Source organism: Gigantopelta aegis, chromosome 8 (assembly GCF_016097555.1).
Source record: "Gigantopelta aegis isolate Gae_Host chromosome 8, Gae_host_genome, whole genome shotgun sequence".
Taxonomy (NCBI): domain Eukaryota; kingdom Metazoa; phylum Mollusca; class Gastropoda; order Neomphalida; family Peltospiridae; genus Gigantopelta; species Gigantopelta aegis.
In genome coordinates, this window is record NC_054706.1 from 81,449,636 (window position 1) to 81,468,529 (window position 18,894).

An 18,894-nucleotide genomic window follows, 5' to 3' on the forward strand; every position below is an offset into this window, starting at 1 on the left:
GTGTGCTCTAAGTATGTCATTAAACCAAACAAACCTTTTTAATTAATCAGTGTGCTCTAAGTATGTCATTAAACCAAACAAAACCTTTTTAATTAATCAAGTGTCCTCTAAGTATGTCATTAAACCAAACAAACCTTTTTAATTAATCAGTGTGCTCTAAGTATGTCATTAAACCAAACAAACCTTTTTAATTAATCAGTGTGCTCTAAGTATGTCATTAAACCTCTAAGTATGTCATTAAACCCAACAAACCTTTTTTTATTAATCAGTGTGCTCTAAGTATGTCATTAAACCAAACAAACCTTTTTAATTAATCAGTGTGCTCTAAGTATGTCATTAAACCAAACAAACCTTTTTTATTAATCAGTGTGCTCTAAGTATGTCATTAAACCAAACAAACCTTTTTAATTAATCAGTGTGCTCTAAGTATGTCATTAAACCAAACAAACCTTTTTAATTAATCAGTGTGCTCTAAGTATGTCATTAAACCAAACAAACCTTTTTAATTAATCAGTGTGCTCTAAGTATGTCATTAAACCAAACAAAACCTTTTTAATTAAATCTAAGTGTGCTCTAAGTATGTCATTAAACCAAAAAACCTTTTTATTAATCAGTGTGCTCTAAGTATGTCATTAAACCAAACAAACCTTTTTAATTAATCAGTGTGCTCTAAGTATGTCATTAAACCAAACAAACCTTTTTAATTAATCAGTGTGCTCTAAGTATGTCATTAAACCAAACAAACCTTTTTAATTAATCAGTGTGCTCTAAGTATGTCATTAAACCAACCTTTTTAAAACCTTTTTAATTAATCAGTGTGCTCTAAGTATGTCATTAAACCAAACAAACCTATTTTAAACCAAACAAATAATAATCAGTGTGCTCTAAGTATGTCATTAAACCAAACAAACCATTAAAGTGTGCTCTAAGTATGTCATTAAACCAAACAAACCTTTTTAATTAATCAGTGTGCTCTAAGTATGTCATTAAACCAAACAAACCTTTTTAATTAATCAGTGTGCTCTAAGTATGTCATTAAACCAAACAAACCTTTTTAATTAATCAGTGTGCTCTAAGTATGTCATTAAACCAAACAAACCTTTTTAATTAATCAGTGTGCTCTAAGTATGTCATTAAACCAAACAAACCTTTTTAATTAATCAGTGTGCTCTAAGTATGTCATTAAACCAAACAAACCTTTTTATTAATCAGTGTCCTCTAAGTATGTCATTAAACCAAACAAAACCTTTTTAATGAATCAGTGTGCTCTAAGTATGTCATTAAACCAAACAAACCTTTTTAATTAATCAGTGTGCTCTAAGTATGTCATTAAACCCAACAAACCTTTTTAATTAATCAGTGTGCTCTAAGTATGTCATTAAACCAAACAAACCTTTTTAATTAATCAGTGTGCTCTAAGTATGTCATTAAACCAAACAAACCTTTTTAATTAATCAGTGTGCTCTAAGTATGTCATTAAACCAAACAAACCTTTTTAATTAATCAGTGTGCTCTAAGTATGTCATTAAACCAAACAAACCTTTTTAATTAATCAGTGTGCTCTAAGTATGTCATTAAACCCAAACAAACCTTTTTATTAATCAGTGTGCTCTAAGTATGTCATTAAACCCAAACAAACCTATTTTAATAATAATCAGTGTGCTCTAAGTATGTCATTAAACCAAACAAACCTTTTTAATTAATCAGTCTAAGTATGTCATTAAACCAAACAAACCTTTTTAATTAATCAGTGTGCTCTAAGTATGTCATTAAACCAAACAAACCTTTTTAATTAATCAGTGTGCTCTAAGTATGTCATTAAACCAAACAAACCTTTTTAATTAATCAGTGTGCTCTAAGTATGTCATTAAACCAAACAAACCTTTTTAATTAATCAGTGTGCTCTAAGTATGTCATTAAACCCAACAAACCTTTTTAATTAATCAGTGTGCTCTAAGTATGTCATTAAACCAAACAAACCTTTTTAATTAATCAGTGTGCTCTAAGTATGTCATTAAACCAAACAAACCTTTTTAATTAATCAGTGTGCTCTAAGTATGTCATTAAACCAAACAAACCTTTTTAATTAATCAGTGTGCTCTAAGTATGTCATTAAACCAAACAAACCTTTTTAATTAATCAGTGTGCTCTAAGTATGTCATTAAACCAAACAAACCTTTTTAATTAATCAGTGTGCTCTAAGTATGTCATTAAACCAAACAAACCTTTTTAATTAATCAGTGTGCTCTAAGTATGTCATTAAACCAAACAAACCTTTTTAATTAATCAAGTGTCCTCTAAGTATGTCATTAAACCAAACAAACCTTTTTAATTAATCAAGTGTCCTCTAAGTATGTCATTAAACCAAACAAAACCTTTTTAATTAATCAGTGTGCTCTAAGTATGTCATTAAACCAAACAAACCTTTTTAATTAATCAGTGTGCTCTAAGTATGTCATTAAACCAAACAAACCTTTTTAATTAATCAGTGTGCTCTAAGTATGTCATTAAACCAAACAAACCTTTTTAATTAATCAGTGTGCTCTAAGTATGTCATTAAACCAAACAAACCTTTTTAATTAATCAGTGTGCTCTAAGTATGTCATTAAACCAAACAAAACCTTTTAATTAATCAGTGTGCTCTAAGTATGTCATTAAACCCAACAAACCTTTTTAATTAATCAGTGTGCTCTAAGTATGTCATTAAACCAAACAAACCTTTTTAATTAATCAGTGTGCTCTAAGTATGTCATTAAACCAAACAAACCTTTTTTATTAATCAGTGTGCTCTAAGTATGTCATTAAACCAAACAAACCTTTTTAATTAATCAGTGTGCTCTAAGTATGTCATTAAACCAAACAAACCTTTTTAATTAATCAGTGTGCTCTAAGTATGTCATTAAACCAAACAAACCTTTTTAATTAATCAGTGTGCTCTAAGTATGTCATTAAACCAAACAAACCTTTTTAATTAATCAGTGTGCTCTAAGTATGTCATTAAACCAAACAAACCTTTTTAATGAATCAGTGTGCTCTAAGTATGTCATTAAACCCAACAAACCTTTTTAATTAATCAAGTGTCCTCTAAGTATGTCATTAAACCCAACAAACCTTTTTAATTAATCAGTGTGCTCTAAGTATGTCATTAAACCAAACAAACCTTTTTAATTAATCAGTGTGCTCTAAGTATGTCATTAAACCAAACAAACCTTTTTTATTAATCAGTGTGCTCTAAGTATGTCATTAAACCAAACAAACCTTTTTTATTAATCAGTGTGCTCTAAGTATGTCATTAAACCAAACAAACCTTTTTAATTAATCAGTGTGCTCTAAGTATGTCATTAAACCAAACAAACCTTTTTAATTAATCAGTGTGCTCTAAGTATGTCATTAAACCAAACAAACAAACCTTTTTAATTAATCAGTGTGCTCTAAGTATGTCATTAAACCCAACAAACCTTTTTAATTAATCAGTGTGCTCTAAGTATGTCATTAAACCAAACAAACCTTTTTAATTAATCAGTGTGCTCTAAGTATGTCATTAAACCAAACAAACCTTTTTAATTAATCAGTGTGCTCTAAGTATGTCATTAAACCAAACAAACCTTTTTAATTAATCAGTGTGCTCTAAGTATGTCATTAAACCCAACAAACCTTTTTAATTAATCAGTGTGCTCTAAGTATGTCATTAAACCAAACAAAACCTTTTTAATTAATCAGTGTGCTCTAAGTATGTCATTAAACCAAACAAACCTTTTTAATTAATCAGTGTGCTCTAAGTATGTCATTAAACCCAACAAACCTTTTTAATTAATCAAGTGTGCTCTAAGTATGTCATTAAACCAAACAAAACCTTTTTAATTAATCAGTGTGCTCTAAGTATGTCATTAAACCAAACAAACCTTTTTAATTAATCAGTGTGCTCTAAGTATGTCATTAAAGTATGTCATTAAACCAACAAACCTTTTTAATTAATCAGTGTGCTCTAAGTATGTCATTAAACCAAACAAAACCTTTTTAATTAATCAGTGTGCTCTAAGTATGTCATTAAACCAAACAAACCTTTTTAATTAATCAGTGTGCTCTAAGTATGTCATTAAAACCATTAAACCAAACAAACCTTTTTAATTAATCAGTGTGCTCTAAGTATGTCATTAAACCAAACAAACCTTTTTAATTAATCAGTGTGCTCTAAGTATGTCATTAAACCAAACAAACCTTTTTAATTAATCAGTGTGCTCTAAGTATGTCATTAAACCAAACAAAACCTTTTTAATTAATCAGTGTGCTCTAAGTATGTCATTAAACCAAACAAAACCTTTTTAATTAATCAGTGTGCTCTAAGTATGTCATTAAACCCAACAAACCTTTTTAATTAATCAGTGTGCTCTAAGTATGTCATTAAACCAAACAAACCTTTTTAATTAATCAGTGTGCTCTAAGTATGTCATTAAACCAAACAAACCTTTTTAATTAATCAGTGTGCTCTAAGTATGTCATTAAACCAAACAAACCTTTTTAATTAATCAGTGTGCTCTAAGTATGTCATTAAACCAAACAAAACCTTTTTAATTAATCAGTGTGCTCTAAGTATGTCATTAAACCAAACAAACCTTTTTTATTAATCAGTGTGCTCTAAGTATGTCATTAAACCAAACAAACCTTTTTAATTAATCAGTGTGCTCTAAGTATGTCACCTTTTTAAAGTGTGCTCTAAGTACATTAAACCAAAACCTTTTTAATTAATCAGTGTGCTCTAAGTATGTCATTAAACCAAACAAACCTTTTTAATTAATCAGTGTGCTCTAAGTATGTCATTAAACCAAACAAACCTTTTTAATTAATCAGTGTGCTCTAAGTATGTCATTAAACCAAACAAACCTTTTTAATTAATCAGTGTGCTCTAAGTATGTCATTAAACCAAACAAACCTTTTTAATTAATCAGTGTGCTCTAAGTATGTCATTAAACCAAACAAACCTTTTTAATTAATCAAGTGTCCTCTAAGTATGTCATTAAACCAAAGAAAACCTTTTTAATTAATCAGTGTGCTCTAAGTATGTCATTAAACCAAACAAACCTTTTTTTTTAATTAATCAAGTGTCCTCTAAGTATGTCATTAAACCAAACAAACCTTTTTAATCAATCAGTGTGCTCTAAGTATGTCATTAAATCTCCAGAACATTAAAAACCTTTTTAATTAATAAAAGTGTCTTCTCTAAGTATGTCATTAAACCATTAACAAACCTTTTTAAGAATCAAAGTGTGCTCTAGTATGTCATTATCCTTATCAAATGCCATTAACAAACTGTAAAGTGTTTTAATACACAGCATCCTACCGATGTCAGTACTTTGTAATACATTACAGACCCAACAGTACACAGTATTCCACAGATGTCAGTACTTTGTAATACATTACAGACCCAACAGTACACAGTATTCCACAGATGTCAGTACTTTGTAATACGTTACAGACCCAACAGTACACAGTATTCCACAGATGTCAGTACTTTGTAATACATTACAGACCCAACAGTACACAGTATTCCACAGATGTCAGTACTTTGTAATACAATACAGACCAACAGTACACAGCATCCTACCGATGTCAGTACTTTGTAATACATTACAGACCCAACAGTACACAGTATTCCACAGATGTCAGTACTTTGTAATACATTACAGACCCAACAGTACACAGTATTCCACAGATGTCAGTACTTTGTAATACATTACAGACCCAACAGTACACAGTATTCCACAGATGTCAGTACTTTGTAATACATTACAGACCCAACAGTACACAGTATTCCACAGATGTCAGTACTTTGTAATACATTACAGACCCAACAGTACACAGTATTCCACAGATGTCAGTACTTTGTAATACAATACAGACCAACAGTACACAGCATCCTACCAATGTCAGTACTTTGTAATACATTACAGACCCAACAGTACACAGTATTCCACAGATGTCAGTACTTTGTAATACAATACAGACCAACAGTACACAGCATCCTACCAATGTCAGTACTTTGTAATACATTACAGACCCAACAGTACACAGTATTCCACAGATGTCAGTACTTTGTAATACAATACAGACCAACAGTACACAGCATCCTACCAATGTCAGTACTTTGTAATACATTACAGACCCAACAGTACACAGCATCCTACCGATGTCAGTACTTTGTAATACATTACAGACCCAACAGTACACAGCATCCTACCGATGTCAGTACTTTGTAATACATTACAGACCCAACAGTACACAGTATTCCACTGATGTCAGTACTTTGTAATACATTACAGACCCAACAGTACACAGTATTCCACCTATGTCATTACTTGGTAATACATTACAGACCCAACAGTACACAGTATTCCACTGACGTCAGTACTTTGTAATATATTACAGACCCAACAGTACACAGTATTCCACCTATGTCAGTACTTTGTAATACAATACAGACCAACAGTACACAGCATCCTACCAATGTCAGTACTTTGTAATACATTACAGACCCAACAGTACACAGCATCCTACTAATGTCAGTACTTTGTAATACATTACAAACCAACAGTACACAGCATCCTACTAATGTCAGTACTTTGTAATACATTGTAAACCACCAACAGTACAAGTATAGTTGCTGCAGTTATTTCAGATCTGACAAATTTGTCCTGTACCAATTATTACCAGTTTGACAAGGATGTGGATACAAAGCCTTCTTGTTATAAATGATCAGTTTCTGTTACTTTCTTTGTTGCTGTTTAATTTGCTCTAACATTATATTTGATATTAACTTGCTGAAATTTTTAACTTCTTGATTCCAAATTACAAAAAAATAATTTTTATGGATTTGTTTTCTTTTCTTGCATTGATTTCTCCTTTGATCTAACAACCAATTTATAAAAATGCTCTTACTTATATGTCTGTGGGGTTTGTTTTTCAATTACTGCTATGTCTACCTTTTTTAGTTTCTTCTAATGATTTAATTTTTGCACAAAACTTTTTTTGGTAGAACTTCATTACATTTTTTGTTTCATTTTAAGGCAAAAGTGCAGCTGACTTTCCCCTTGTTTCTATAAGTGAAACATTAACTGATCGTTTGTTGTCAAATTGATTTCTTTTATAGGAATTAAGTTTAAATGTTAAGGATTGTATGCAGACAATAGTGTAGACATTGAAATTATTTCTAACGTACTCACCAGCAGAGAAATGTTAACTTTCTATAGTTCTTGTCCGTGTTTTTTATTTTGGTCAAACATTAAAGATAATTACAGTACTTTATGTTCAGATTATGTATTCCGTATTTGGAGGGATACGTGCTGCATATCTAGTCTAGATTATGTATTCAGTATTTGGAGGGATACGTGCTGCATATCTAGTCTAGATTATGTATTCAGTATTTGGAGGGATACGTGCTGCATATCTAGTCTAGATTATGTATTCAGTATTTGGAGGGATACGTGCTGCATATCTAGTCTAGATTATGTATTCAGTATTTGGAGGGATACGTGCTGCATATCTAGTCTAGATTATGTATTCAGTATTTGGAGGGATACGTGCTGTATATCCAGTCTAGATTAAGTGGGCTTTTCCTTCTATGTCTATCTTTGAAGGTGTGAATAAAATTCTATAGAATGTCTTTTAAATCAAACAATTCTGTATTTTCAATAATTGTGGGGTTTTTTTTGCATTTATCATAAATGTATGTTAAAGAGGAAACAAGCGCCTATCAATTTGTGTGTATAAGATGCTAAAACCATTTTGTGTCTTGCAGTTATTTCCAATCTGACTAATAAAACCTTATGTAATATGATACCATTACCAGTTCCCTTTCATGTTTTATCTCTTACATAGATCCTGCATTTTCGGCAGCCTAGAGATAAATTTAGCAGTCTTCATTGTGTTTTTCCTCATTTCAAATTTCCCCATCTGCTGTGCAATATTAATATCAGTCTTAGATATTCTCGTGCTGATCATCTCTTAAAAATCCCTTTTCTCCTGCTTGTCAGTGTTCACGAGATATTTTGATGATCTTTTTTATCATGTACTATTGCACATTAATTCTTTTTTTTAATCTTTTTTTAAAAAGAATGTATAAGTGCTTGCCTGATTCATGATCGACCTGGGATCAATACCCGTCCGTGGACATCTCCATCCAGTTTGTTCCCACACTGACACAGTTCTGTAGAGAATATTCTTTGTTCATGTTTTCCTAGTCATTGACAAGCATCAGAAAATAATTTACAGTTACCTGTAGCTCTCACAGGTGTAAAAACGTCAGTTTTACTTACCTCTAACTCTCGCAGGTGTAAAAACGTCGGTTTTACTTACCTCTAGCTCTCGCAGGTGTCAAAACCTCACTTTTACTTACCTCTAGCTCTCGCAGGTGTCAAAACTTCACTTTTACTTACCTCTAACTCTCACAGGTGTAAAAACGTCGGTTTTACTTACCTCTAGCTCTCGCAGGTGTCAAAACCTCACTTTTACTTACCTCTAGCTCTCGCAGGTGTCAAAACTTCACTTTTACTTACCTCTAACTCTCACAGGTGTAAAAACGTCGGTTTTACATACCTCTAGCTCTCGCAGGTGTCAAAACCTCACTTTTACTTACCTCTAGCTCTCGCAGGTGTCAAAACTTCACTTTTACTTACCTCTAGTTCTCGCAGGTGTCAAAACGTCGCTTTTACTTACCTCTAGCTCTCGCAGGTGTCAAAACGTTGCTTTTACTTACCTCTTGCTCTCGCAGGTGTCAAAATGTCGTTTTACTTTACCTCTAGCTCTCGCAGGTGTCAAAACGTCGCTTTTACTTACCTCTAGCTCTCGCAGGTGTCAAAACATTGCTTTTACTTACCTCTAGCTCTCGCAGGTGTCAAAACGTCGCTTTTACTTACCTCTAGCTCTCGCAGGTGTCAAAACGTCGGTTTTACGTACCTGTAGCTCTCGCAGGTGTCAAAACGTCGCTTTTACTTACCTCTAGCTCTCACAGATGTCAAAACATTGGTTTTACTTACCTCAGCTGTATTTTAAAATTATCTTCTCTACATGTAATAAGCTTTCCATTGATTTGTTTTTATTGTGTTGTTACCAAGTTGAATTCCACTGAGAGTTCCCCCTGTAAATACATACAGTGTGATAGATTGCCATGAATTTGGTTAATTATTTTATTATTCTATTATGGGTCATATTATGATATGGCATTGGCTGGCTGTCTGTACGTCCGTCTGTTAACTTTTTCTTGTCTGGACCATATCTTGCATTCAGATGCATACAGGACCATCAAACCTCACATGTAGGAACATCTTGGGACATATGTTGTGTACTATTACTAGGTCACTTTGACCTACTTTTCATAGTCTACTGCACATAACAGTAAATCCTTGTACAGACCATATCTTGCATACAGATGTATACATGACCATCAAACCTCACATGTAGAAACAACTTGGGATGGTGGTGTGTCATATACTATTACTAGGTCACTTTTACCTACTTTTCATGGTCTACTGCAATAAATAGCTAATGTTTAATAAATCAATGTGCTCTAGTGGTGTCGTTAAACAAAACAAACTTTAAACTTGTTTGTTTTCTAACTGCAAGGGAAGGTGTGATTTGTTGTATTCTGTTCCTGTGAGTATGAAGATGTCATGAGGAAGAGGATTGCAGTTGAAAGTTTGACTGTGTTAGGTGCATGTACTATATTGTAACACCCCGATCACCAGATCATGGGAATGGGTCATGTATTCATGACAACAGAAATATTGTAAAAGCTTTGTCAATCATAGTTATTATATTGAGAAATGTTAATACTTGTGAGACTGACTGATTGTAAACACTACTGTGTTTGTGTTTGTGTTTTCAGCGGCGAAGCTGGGCCGGCGGTCGCGGAAGATGCGAGAGTTGATCCGGTGTATCGAGGACACACAGACGGAGCAGGCGCTGCATGGACTGCTGAGTCTCAACTACGAAAACAACATGGCCGACGCAGCCTCCAGCCCACCCGGTGCCATGACGACGCTTGGAGGACTGGGTGCGCCCGGCGAGATGAGCAACCAGTCGTCAATGGCGGCGCTGTCCATGCTGCTCAAACAGCGGTCCAGTCTGAACCAGCTCATCGGTCAGCCCATGGTGGCCGAGCGGGAGATGGACGACCGCGAGCCAATCAGCAGCTCCGTCACAGACTTGAGTCCAATGTCGACGCACCACGACGCCGAGCCGCTCATGTTGAAGGTGGAGCGGCGTCAGGTGTCGTACACGTCGCTATCCGACTCAGACAGGTCAGTGATGACCAGCAGCATTCAGAAACCGTACAGTGCAAACCTCGTGTCGAGGTCGCAGAGTCTTGGCACTGACCGATCTTCCATTTCTCTCGGCGACAGGTCACTGAGCACAAGCAGTGAGCCCGGTGTTTCGAGTCGCCTCCCCCCCACCTCCATCTCCCCCATGCATGGTCACGGCGTTGTGGAGTCGACGCAGTCTCTCGGTGACGCGCTGCACTCGACGTCGCACGTCCGATACAGTCTGTCCGGACCACAGATCATCATCAAGTCGGAGGGCGGGGGGGAGCGCGGGGGCGAGTCAGCGGAGACCCTCCACCCCATGATGCCTCCCCCCACACCGTCCAATGTGGTGACCTCCCCCATGTCGTTCTCCCTCGGCCAGCAGCAGGCGTCGGTGATCGTGGAGAACGTGACCCTTGACCTGAGGAAGAAGAGTGACGAGCTCATCAGCCGTAGTCCCATCAAGAAACGCCCGTACATCCCTGCCCCCGCCTCCAGCTCCGAGGATGTCCTCCCGCCCCACGTCAAACGCGAGTACTCCGAGCCCAGAGACAAATACATCAAGCACAATCTGCATCATCAACAACAACAACTACAGCAGCAGCCAGTTAACATGAACAGTGGGCGACGCGCCTCCAATGACTCATGGCTTCCTCGACACGGCAAGACGCTCCAAAGAGAGTTGGCGGCAGTGAGACCCGATACCTCGACTCATGACACAACTCTAATGACACGAGACCAGGTTCCCATTGAACACACAGCTGTCGTGACGCCCATGATCAACAAAAACAACATGTTTCCCCGCAGGACGGAAGAGGACGGAACAAAGCTGACGCTGCCCAACATGATTTTACGAATTCACGACTCATTCGGTTCGACCTTCACCTCTCTGAGGTCACGGTTTGGCGAGATGGCGCAGAAGTTGCGGGAGTACTGCAGACAGAACACGATGGAGCGCATGATTGGACGAATCGTTCAAGAACATCTTGTCAATGCGGAAAACAAACAGGTAAAATTATAGTATTAGTATTGATCACTTGTGTCCTGCAACCCTAGCTGACAAATTGTAATTAACATAATTTTCATGAAAGATGATTATAATGGTTATTATAAAGCAAAATGACCAACTGTTACCAAAAGTCTGACTGAACTGGTTTACTTTTGATTATAGAATTAAAAAAAAGAGAAAAGTTTATGATTATATATATATAAACTATTGATATACCATAACAATGTAGATAATGGTGGCTCAGTCTTATGAGTACTATCGATGTGTCAGCACTGCCAGTGAATACTCAGTCTGTTTAGACTTTTTGATAGCTCAGTCTGAGAACAGTGTTGTGATGTCTCAGTCAAAGGCTAGCAGTGTTGCTGGGATGTAGGTCAGTGGGTCAGTGCAGTAGGTCAATTAGATCAGTCACCCTTCGAGAATCCAATTCCCCCCCCCCCCCCCATTTTATCCAGTGCCTCCCCACTGGTGCACACCAGGGATGTATGTACTGTCCCGTCTGTACCAAAGATCCCAGGCTGCTGTCTGGTGGGAGCAGCCAGTGGGTTTGACTGTGGGTTCACTGTTCACTGTGTGTTCACCGTGTGTTCACTGGGGGTTCACCGTGGGTTCACTGTGTTCACCATGGGTTCACTGTTCACTGAGGGTTCACCGTGGGTTCACTGTGGGTTTCCTTTCTCACAGTAGACACTAACCACATATTACATACCGGATACCCATCATTTAAACTGAGTTGGGGAAAATCGTTAAACTAACATTCCTTTCTTTGATGACTTGGTCTGTTAGAACAACCTAGAAGTCAAAGGACCACTGGAAGTCTAAGGACTACTTGGAAGTCTAAGGACAACCTGGAAGTCTAAGGACTACTTGGAAGTCTAAGGATTACAGTACCTGGAAGTCTAAGGCCTACTTGGAAGTCTAAGGACTACTTAGAAGTCTAAGGATTACAGTACCTGGAAGTCTAAGGACAACCTGGAAGTCTAAGGACTACTTGGAAGTCTAAGGATTACAGTACCTGGAAGTCTAAGGCCTACTTGGAAGTCTAAGGACTACTTGGAAGTCTAAGGATTACAGTACCTGGAAGTCTAAGGCCTACTTGGAAGTCTAAGGACTACAGTACCTGGAAGTCTAAGGACTACTTGGACGTCTAAGGACTATGGTACGTGGAAGTCTAAGGACTACAGTACCTGGAAGTCTGAGGACTACCTGGAAGTCTAAGGACAACCTGGAAGTCTAAGGACTATGGTACCTGGAAGTCTAAGGACAACCTGGAAGTCTAAGGACAACCTGGAAGTCTAAGGACTACTGTAAAATCCAGAACCGTTTTAGTGAAATGATTAAATGTAACCAGTATCTGCTGTGTCTGTTACCCACTCAGTTTTACCACATGTTTATCTACAAGCTACTTTGTGTTATGTCTACATTGTACTTGTACTTGTTCTACCCATCATGGTTGTGTGTCCGTATGTCTGACTTAGTCTTACACTCACTCAGTTTGCAGTGTCTCTGTATCTGTAAACATTAACACCAAAGTGGCTATTAGAATACCTAATGATAAACAGCCTGCTGTAAAAACTGTTATGATTACGGTGAAATCACATTACCAGTGGAGACTGGGGGCATTATCTGTGGGAACGTGCCACTTGGTGTATAGAATCGTCTGGCTGCCTCTAATGGGCTGGCCGGTTTCTGCTAGTCTTACTGTCTGGATGTCAGGTCGTGGTTTCACTGTGATATATTTACACAACGTTTGACATTTAATTACAGAGCTGGAGACAGTTAAATACATCACTCGTCTGCTGGCTGTATCCCGAGGGGGGGGGGGGGGGGGGGCTGGGAGACGGCTGAGTTCGTTATTGTAGTTACATTATGATGATAATAATTATCTTCCCATTTGGCAGCATGTATGAGATGTTATCAGTAGACATAGCTTGTACCTCATCATTAAATTATCATATTATATATACATCAATGGAAATAACAATAGTATAATAATAGTATAATAATATAACAATAGTATAATAATAGTATAATAGTCGGTTGCCACAATCGCCAATTGTCATAAAAATATAAAAGTGGTGACAAAATAATAAATGTAGCAAATGTCTGCTAAATAAATACGAGCTCAGTTTTAGGTATCCAGTAACAAAGATTAATTTTAACCCTTATCTAATCTTCTGATCTGTCCGGCTACGTTATCGAATCTCCCATTGAACAAATAATGCATAAAAACATGTTTTTTATTGATTGTTATATGTAAAATAAATATAGCGATTTTTTTCTTAAAGTGGCTACAAAATTCTGAAAGAGCTTTTTAAAAACCAATATAGCAACTTGTTTTCTTGACCAAACCAACCACAGTGGTCTTTATAGGACTGTATATTTGAGATTCTCATTGGTTTCCAGCAGGGTATTATCACTAGGAGGTGATTGTTGCTATACAACGTGGTCTTTATAGAAGATTTATGTTATAATTATTTTAGATTTCTCTGATTTCCAGCAAGGCATCACGACGGGCAATGTGGTTATACAAGGTGGTCTTTATAGAAGGTTTATTCTAGAATTATTTGAGATTCTTTTTGATTTCAGCAAGGTATCACAACAGGATATGGCTGCTATACAAGGTGGTCTTTATAGAAGGTTCATGCTATAATTATTTGAGATTCTCTCTGCTTCCAGAAGGGTATCATGACGGGGAAGATTTTCTGGAAACAAGGTGGTCTTTATAGAAGGTGTATGTGATAATAGAGATATTCTCTGATTCCAGCAGGGCATTACAACAGAGAATATGGTTGCTATACAAGGTGGTCTTTATAGAAGATGTATGTGATAATTGGGATATTATTTGATTCCAGCAGGGCATCACAACAGAGGATATGGTTGCTATACAAGGTGGTCTTTATAGAAGGTGTATGTGATAATTGATATTTTATGATTCCAGCAGGGTATCACAACAGAGGATATGGTTGCTATACAAGGTGGTCTTTATAGAAGTGTATAGGATAATTGTGATATTCTTTGATTCCAGCAGGGTATCACAGCAGAGGAGATGGTTGTTATACAAGGTGGTCTTTATAGAAGGTGTATGTGATAATTGTGATATTCTCTGATTCCAGCAGGGCATCACGACGGGAGAGATTTCCTGGAAACACTTCCAGATGCGACTCAACAACACAATCCAGGACGTCGTCATCTTCGCGAAGAAGATTCCAACTTTTACAAACCTTGATCAGGATGATCAGATCAGTCTGATCAAAGGAGGATGTTTTGAGGTCAGTGAATCGCAAGAAATAATTTGTTGATGAAACCCACATAGGCTTACATCCAGGTAAGATTCTAACATGCTTTTCGGGGCACAGCCTCTGACATTGCCCGAGAGTTGTGTCCAAGACGGGGCACAGCCTCTGACATTGCCCGGGAGTTGTGTCTAAGAGGGGGCACAGCCTCTGACATTGCCCGGGAGTTGTGTCCAAGACGGGGCACAGCCTCTGACATTGCCCGGGAGTTGTGTCCAAGACGGGGCACAGCCTCTGACATTGCCCGGGAGTTGTGTCCAAGACGGGGCACAGCCTCTGACATTGCCCGGGAGTTGTGTCCAAGACGGGGCCCAGCCTTTGACATTGCCCGGGAGTTGTGTCCAAGACGGGGAGCACACCTCATCTGAGCCCAGGTTTATACAACTTCAGAGGCAGACCCAAATGTTCAGTGACATCACAAACAGTTTTTATGCGTTGCCATGGCGATAAAGTCTGAAGACATTGATAAAGACTTGAGTGTAGACTTTATCAGTTTTATAAGCACAGGGCCAGGTCTGTCTAGGACAGTGGGTTACTTGGGGCCGGGGCCGTCTAGGACAGTGGGTTAATTGGGGCCAGGTCTGTCTAGGACAGTGGGTTAATTAGGGCCAGGTCTGTCTAGGACAGTGGGTTAATTGGGGCCGGGTCTGTCTAGGACAGTGGGTTACTTGGGGCCGGGTCTGTCTAGGACATTGGGTTAATTGGGGCCGGGTCTGTCAAGGACAGTGGGTTAATTGGGGCCAGGTCTGTCTAGGACAGTGGGTTAATTGGGGCCGGGTCTGTCTAGGACAGTGGGTTAATTGGGGCCGGGTCTGTCTAGGACAGTGGGTTAATTGGGACCGGGTCTGTCTAGGGCAGTGGGTTAATTGGGGCCCGGTCTTTCTAGGACAGTGGGTTAATTGGGGCCAGGTCTTTCTAGGACAGTGGTTTAATTGGGGCCGGGTCTGTCTTGGACAGTGGGTTAATTGGGGCCCAGTCTGTCTAGGACAGTGGTTAATTGGGGCCGGGTCTGTCTAGGACAGTGGGTTAATTGGGGCCGGGTCTGTCTAGGACAGTGGGTTAATGATGCGTGTATGATTAATAACCATTATGCTCTAGTGGGGTTGTTACCTCTATTACAGGTGGTGTGCATGGTGTGTATGATTAATAACCAATGTGCTCTAGTGGTGTTGTATCCCTTGCTGCCTGTCATAAAAGAGTAGCCTATGTGGTGACAGCAGGTTTCCTCTGAAAATATGTGTGGTCCTTAACCATATGTCTGACGCCATATAACCATAAATAAAATGTGTTGAGTGCGTCATTAAATAAAACATTTCTTTCATTTCTTTCTAGTGGTGTTGTTACCTCTATTTCAGGTGGCGTGTGTGGTGTGTATGATTAATAACCAATGTGCTCTAGTGGTGGTGTTACCTCTATTTCAGGTGGTGTGTGTGGTGTGTCCTCTATTTCAGGTGGCGTGCATGGTGTGTATGATTAATACCTAATGTGCTCTAGTGGTGTTGTTACCTCTATTACAGGTGGCATGTGAGGTGTGTATGATTAATAACCAATGTGCTCTAGTGGTGTTGTTACCTCTATTTCAGGTGGCGTGTGTTGTGTGTATGATTAATAACCATTGTGCTCTAGTGGTGTTGTTACCTCTATTTCAGGTGGCGTGTGTTGTGTGTATGATTAATAACCATTATGCTCTAGTGGTGTTGTTACCTCTATTTCAGGTGGTGTGTGTGGTGTGTCCTCTATTTCAGGTGGCATGCATGGTGTGTATGATTAATAACCAATGTGCTCTAGTGGTGTTGTTATCTCTATTTCAGGTGGCGTGTGTTGTGTATATGATTAATAACCATTATGCTCTAGTGGTAGTGTTACCTCTATTTCAGGTGGCGTGTGTTGTGTGTATGATTAATAACCATTGTGCTCTAGTGGTGTTGTTACCTCTATTTCAGGTGGCGTGTGTTGTGTGTATGATTAATAACCATTATGCTCTAGTGGTGTTGTTACCTCTATTTCAGGTGGTGTGTGTTGTGTGTGTGATTAATAACCAATGTGCTCTAGTGGTAGTGTTACCTCTATTTCAGGTGGCGTGTGTGGTGTGTCCTCTATTACAGGTGGCGTGCATGGTGTGTATGATTAATAACCAATGTGCTCTGGTGGTGTTGTTACCTCTATTACAGGTGACGTGTGTTGTGTATATGATTAATAACCATTATGCTCTAGTGGTGTTGTTACCTCTATTACAGGTGGTGTGCGTGGTGTGTCTTCTATTACAGGTGGCGTGTGTTGTGTATATGATTAATAACCATTATGCTCTAGTGGTGTTGTTACCTCTTTTACAGGTGGCATGCATGGTGTGTATGATTAATAACCAATGTGCTCTAGTGGTGTTGTTACCTCTATTACAGGTGGTGTGCGTGGTGTGTCTTCTATTACAGGTGGCATGTGTTGTGTGTATGATTAATAACCATTATGCTCTAGTGGTGTTGTTACCTCTATTTCAGGTGGCGTGTGTGGTGTGTATGAATAATAACCAATGTGCTCTAGTGGTGTTGTTACCTCTATTACAGGTGGTGTGTCCTCTATTACAGGTGGCGTGTGTGGTGTATATGAATAATAACCAATGTGCTCTAGTGGTGTTGTTACCTCTATTACAGGTGGTGTGCGTGGTGTGTCCTCTATTACAGGTGGTGTGCATGGTGTGTATGATTAATAACCAATGTGCTCTAGTGGTGTTGTTACCTCTATTTCAGGTGGCATGTGTTGTGTATATGATTAATAACCATTATGCTCTAGTGGTGTTGTTACCTCTATTTCAGGTGGTGTGCATGGTGTGTATGATTAATAACTAATGTGCTCTAGTGGTGTTGTTATCTGTATTACAGGTGGCGTGCATGGTGTGTATGATTAATAACCAATGTGCTCTAGTGGTGTTGTTATCTGTATTTCAGGTGGCGTGTCTTGTGTACATATGATTAATAACCATTATGCTCTAGTGGTGTTGTTACCTCTATTTCAAGTGGCATGTGTTGTGTATATGATTAATAACCATTATCCTCTAGTGGTGTTGTTACCTCTATTTCAGGTGGCGTGTGTGGTGTGTGCCCCATTCGTGGACTCTGAGACGAACACGATCTTCCTGGTGGGTAACGGGATGCTGGTCACTCGTGAAGAGATGAAGTGTGGCTTTCCACTTGGGGAGCACTTCGTCGAGCTGCTCTTCAACCTGTGCTGTCGATTCAACGCCTTCAAGCTTCACGAGTCAGAGAAAGCCTTGTTTAGTGCGCTCGTACTCATATCTCCAGGTTTGGTTTTACAAATGCATTTTCACTTCTTATATTCATTTTAATTATTGTAAGTATATATGTCACACTTGGTATGCATATGTAAGTGCTATGTTCTTGTGCACAATAAACATTGTACAGTTTCAAGCATACATATTATTTGTTTGCATATTAATTTAAAAAAATTTAAACATGAAAATCTGGGCCCAATTTCACAAAACATCGTAACCCTAGTTCTGCACGTAAATGCAAATCTATGACTAAACCACAATTCTAATTACTATTATAGTACAACAAATATAGTTAGAAATACACATATTGCATTTTCTTTTCTCTTTAAAATGCTCCATCTTCCATAATGGTGCGATTTTCTACGTCAAAATAGATGTCAAACACGTGTAAGCGTATGACTGGTATAACTGATAGTAGCAGACGTAAAGTTACGATGTTTAGTGAAATAGACACCAAACACGTGTAAACGTATGACTGGTATAACTGCTAATCACAGACGTAAACTTACGATGTTTTATTGAAATAGAGACAAAACACGTGTAAACGTATGACTGGTATAACTGATAGTAGCAGACGTAAACTTACGATGTTTAGTGAAATAGACACCAAACACGTGTAAACGTATGACTGGTATAACTGATAGTAGCAGACGTAAACTTACGATGTTTAGTGAAATAAACACCAAACACATGTAAACGTATGACTGGTATAACTGATAGTAGCAGACGTAAACTTACGATGTTTAGTGAAATAGACGTCACACACGTGTAAACGTATGACTGGTATAACTGATAGTAGCAGACGTAAACTTACGATGTTTAGTGAAATAGACACAAAACACATGTAAACGTATGACTGGTATAACTTATAGTAGCAGACGTAAACTTACGATGTTTAGTGAAATAGACACAAAACACATGTAAACGTATGACTGGTATAACTTATAGTAGCAGACGTAAACTTACGATGTTTAGTGAAATAGACACAAAACACATGTAAACGTATGA

General features: G+C 37.9%; 1 protein-coding gene across 3 annotated transcripts in view; it reads left to right on the top strand.

The window, feature by feature from the left end:
- The window catches only part of LOC121378724, a 155,127-nt gene that overhangs the window by 116,833 nt on the left and 19,400 nt on the right, over positions 1-18,894 (top strand). For all 3 annotated transcript variants that reach the window (XR_005958755.1, XM_041507011.1, XM_041507012.1), the window contains exons 7-9: positions 9,878-11,304; positions 14,421-14,576; positions 17,677-17,896. Coding sequence is in view for 2 of the 3 variants with exons in the window: in XM_041507011.1 (XP_041362945.1) it covers positions 9,878-11,304; positions 14,421-14,576; positions 17,677-17,896 (1,803 nt within the window). In the remaining variant the exon portion in view is untranslated. The remainder of the gene's footprint in view (positions 1-9,877; positions 11,305-14,420; positions 14,577-17,676; positions 17,897-18,894) is intronic.